Source organism: Numida meleagris, chromosome 3, assembly GCF_002078875.1.
Source record: "Numida meleagris isolate 19003 breed g44 Domestic line chromosome 3, NumMel1.0, whole genome shotgun sequence".
In the NCBI taxonomy this organism is placed as follows: Eukaryota; Metazoa; Chordata; class Aves; order Galliformes; family Numididae; genus Numida; species Numida meleagris.
In genome coordinates this window covers 96,897,829-96,902,286 of record NC_034411.1, presented here as the reverse complement: position 1 = coordinate 96,902,286, position 4,458 = coordinate 96,897,829, and the positions used below count along the sequence as shown (strand labels likewise).

At 39.4% G+C, this 4,458-nt stretch overlaps 1 protein-coding gene across 3 annotated transcripts in view; it reads right to left on the bottom strand.

The window, feature by feature from the left end:
* ASAP2 (ArfGAP with SH3 domain, ankyrin repeat and PH domain 2) overlaps positions 1-4,458 on the bottom strand; it is a 92,439-nt gene that overhangs the window by 2,645 nt on the left and 85,336 nt on the right. For 2 of the 3 annotated variants that reach the window (XM_021390454.1, XM_021390456.1), the window contains 2 exons: positions 4,289-4,401; positions 904-1,026 (listed from right to left, as the gene is read on the bottom strand). In XM_021390454.1, coding sequence (XP_021246129.1) covers positions 904-1,026; positions 4,289-4,401 — 236 coding nt within the window. The remainder of the gene's footprint in view (positions 1-903; positions 1,027-4,288; positions 4,402-4,458) is intronic. The other variant, XM_021390455.1, reaches the window with a different exon arrangement.

The following is a 4,458-nucleotide window of genomic DNA, read 5'->3' as shown; positions in this document are numbered from 1 at the left end:
CTGCAAGAGTTCAGATATTTCTCAAGTTAATCTCAAAAAGGAATTACAGTATCATCAAAACGAACACCAGTGACCTTCCTGCCTAAAGTATGACAAGTCTCTCCCTCCATCTTTGTTTCTCCTTTTGCCAAAAAATAAACATCATGAGAAAACTCAGACCAACAGGATGCATTTGTTATTCAGCTACAGACACTTTTTTTTCAAATTCAGTTTTATTCATCTTTTTGAAAACAACACCTCATAATGCAGTACCTCTACTGCACCATTTCAGTTCATTCTGGAATGCCTGGCAGCCCAGCCTCTGTTCGTTTGCTTCTGCTTCCTCCTCTTACCAGTCAGTGAAAAGAATGAATCAAGCTTCAATAAATCTCAAGCATTCTGGGTTTCACACAAATCTGTATGTACTTATATAGCATTATTGCCAGTTCAGATGCAATACGAAATTCTATTCTTTGCTAGCTAACAATTGGGATAAGGCAAGTGTTTTCATGCACACCAATTTTCCAAGACTTCTTCAGCTGATGCAGCTCCGGAGTACAAATAGCTGAGATGGTTTCCCAGCACACAGAATAGACCACTTCTCAATTTCAGTCAGCTACCACATAGTAGCAGATTCTTAAATTGCTGTCACCCACCCAAGAAATTTCCTTAGCCATACAAACTGTGAACTCTACTCATCAAACTTTTTTTTTTCCTAAATGAAAAAAACTTTTCCCTGAATGAAAAGCTAAAAATTTATCAGAAGCTTGACTTTTGAATAGAAGAAACACTTGGAATTGAGCTTTCATGAAATGAAACTTCTGTTACTTGGAAACCCAACAGGGATCTTCTGAAGTCAGAATCAACCTCTAGATTCAATTTATTTCTTTTGAAGTATGTTGACAGGAAATAGAAAATACTCACCCACCACTCCTGATCTTCTTCACCATCAACTACAATGATATCTCCTTCTGAAAAAGTTAGCTCATCTGGGTTATCAGCTACACAGTTGTAAATTGCTTTCACTCTTTTGGGTTTAGTTTTTGACTGAAATGTAAAAATAAGTAAATGTAAATAACAAGCATGGAAGTATTAAAATAGACTTTGAGTTGATCTAAAGAAAGCAGCAGAAACAGTACCATTACTTTTCACAGGTCAGAGTGCAGCTAGAACTTCTGCACTGGGTGCTCATGGTTCTGTCTGAAATTGGCAGCAACCAAAGCTTTTCTGAACCTCTACGCGATCAATGTGGGCCAGCTTTCCCCTTGTAATCTTCCATTCTGGCTCACCTAAGCCAGCCTTCAGAGCTCTACATCACTGCAGCAAGCATGACTTTACTCCAAATATGTGATGGTTGATCAAGTGCTACACCGTGAGTGTTAACAGCATCATCAGAAAGAGGCCTGAGTCACCTACCAGTATGCCCCTTTTTTATTTACTAAACCCTTCCATTCAATCTATAAACTTTCCAGAGTATCTTCAGGCTCTTTGTAGCGCTTTGAGGACTGCGAGCCACAGGAGTGGTCTTCCAATAGGGAAGTTCACACTACTGTTCATTAGCGAGCTTTAATATTTCAGTATTGCAGTGGGATTCCAATCCTAGTCATATTTTCTTTAAAACCACGCTGAAATTGTTTTGTACCACAGTATCCACCCTCCTAATCTCATGCCTCTCTCTGTGCAACGTGGCCTGTTGAGATCCTGTGCTACTTACTGCTACTGCATTTGCTTTCCATTCCTGTTGCAGATCAACACTAATGCTACGTTCGTAGTGATTTCCATGCAAGGAGTGGGGAGGTGCAGGATCTGGAGGCACAGCATAAGCTTTCTACCTTGTATCTACCCTTTCCTCCAGTTTGCCCAGCCTCAGTCACCAAAAGTCTTTCCTTTCTACCTTAAGATGCCAGAGCAGATATGCAAGCGCCACTTCGGTCAACACAGAGCTGTTAATGCAGTGCGTGTTTGGAATAGAGGCTCCAGATGGGGCAAGGGAAAGTGAGTCTCACCACCATCCTGGAGTGCCCCAGAAACTTGTCCCAGTCTCTGCCTAGGTCAGCCATGGAACAGGAAGCTTGAGAGAAAAGACTTCATCTGCAAGCATCCATTTACATTTTAGTATAAAAACATGTTCTGCCCAGATGAGGCATATCCTTAGGCTCTGTTTGTGGGCATACCCCAGGGAGATGCAGCCTTGCACTGCATCACAGTGATTTTGCTCCATCTCAGTCAAATTACAGTCTGAACCACAATCAACTTCTATGTCAAGAGGAAAGAGCTTCACATCAGTACAACAGTAACGTAATTACTAACTTCAAAGGGTTGTAATTCCAAGTATTTCTTGTTCTTTGGATGTCAAAGGAATTAAAATAAATCCCCATTCCCAGGAGACTAACATCTTCCAGGAAAGTTTTCCATATGTCTACAATATGTTTTCAAGAATCTCAAGTATATATTGAAAAAAATGCTGCATCAGGAACTTTCTAAATGAAAAACAGGCAATTGGGCAAATGTGTTATATAGGAGACAAGCCACTGGCTGCAGGTGTATGTGTAACTAGACCTTTTTTTCTTTGCTCAAGGAGTACTTCTGCAATCATTTCCTAAATCTGGGCTGGCTTCTGTATTCTCTGGCAGACAGCAAAAAATACCAGAGTATATGGCTAAAGGGAGTTATTTGGTCAAGTGCTTTAGCTAGACTGATCTAGCTAAAGCTCTTTAGCTGAGGGGGCCTTTGACTAAATCTCAGCTAAGATGCTTTAGCTAGATAGATTTAGCTAAAGCACCTTAACTAGCATACACCCTGAGCCAGGTTTCCCTTACTTCTTTGTCTTATGACAGAAGAAAATTATCCAGCTGATTTTCTCAGTCACAAAAAAATCAGCCTACTGATGCCCTAGAGATATTTGGAGTCAGACATGTTTCTCATTACATGCAGTTAATATTACTGAGTGAGTAGAGACAGATTGTTTCTAAAAACCAGCCAGGACAGCCCTTTCACACACAAATAAAGCAATTTGTCTATAAAATGGAAAAGGAGAGAACAAGATACAGAACTAATATGACTTTAATTCCTACAGAAAGGCAGGTAGGGAGCTGTTTCAGAACTGTCATATGTGCTGAATGGATGCATCCAGTGCTCACACCTGAATCGAAAACATACAAAAGAAATTGGGATCAGGGTTCAACAGCTTTACAGAAATGGCAATTCCCTTAGTGCATATAAGCAAAAGGGACAGCTATTCAATTTCTCACTAACCAGACCATTAAATTTTATCGTGGTCTGAACCATGAAAGTTATTTTGATGCAAGACAGACAGTAACTTGGTTAAACAAGAGAGGGAGAGGCAAGAAAACAGAAGATTTTACAATACCAACTAAAGCAAGATGAACTCCAGATGTCTCTGTGGCTTTTTTCATATTATCAGATGACAAAAGCTAGTAAGAGTTCTAGGAGCACAGAACAAATGTGCAAGACTGTGCACATGAACACACTGAAGTCTGTCCTGGAGAGCTACTATTTCAATGGACGCAGTTAAAGAAAAATGAATGGAGAGACAGGGGACTGAAGAAAGAAAGATATTTTATTATATCGCACTAGTAACACAGCCCTGGAGTCAGAAACAGAGTATCTCCCACCTCTCACGCTATTATTTACCCACTGAACCATGTTCCTACACAGAATTTAACGTATAGAACAGCCCAGGCCTCGTTACAAAGAGCACCTCAAGAGTATGGGTTCTCTACACTGTCATTTGTCTATACTCAGCATGACAAAGAGTTGTAAAGATAACTAATTCATTAAAGATCCAGTTTCTCTTCTTTTGAGCTTGACTCTGACTAGTCTAGTCTAAAGTCATTTGTAGGTAAATAATTATATCTACTTCCATTATAAAAGTAAGCAAAAAACCTCCCTTACTACTTCACTGAAGTTTAAGAATCAAGTTATAAATGACTTACAAATGACCTACTGTACACTTGTCAAGCTCATCTACCCTCAATATCCCATAAATTCTACAAACTGTGCGGGTCACATTCAGACATGAGCATAGAATCCAAGCTTTGTTTTTGGTTTGCCCTTGTTTTTTGTTGGGGCTCTTTTTAAATAAAAATCACCATCACTTAGGAAATGCAAGAGAAGCAAGATTTTCATTAATATCTACCAGAAGTCACACACTGAACAGAGGGCATGGGTTTTGTATTTTTCATGGTTCACACACTTCCTCTCTAACAGGACAGATTATTAATGTCAGGAGCGTGTTTGATAGTGTGTGGAAGAATTAATGAAGTCCAAATCCAGACTGTCTACTTACTATTTGGGATTTCCTTGGCATTGGTGCTGGTGGCTGTATCTGTGCCAAAGCATTTGCTGTAGAACCAGTCTGTGATGCTGGAATTTCACATACAGAAGAAGATTCTCCTGCTGCTAAGGTAAGTAAAAACATTAAATTTTAGGCATTCTTTAAAAAATAAAAAAAAGTAA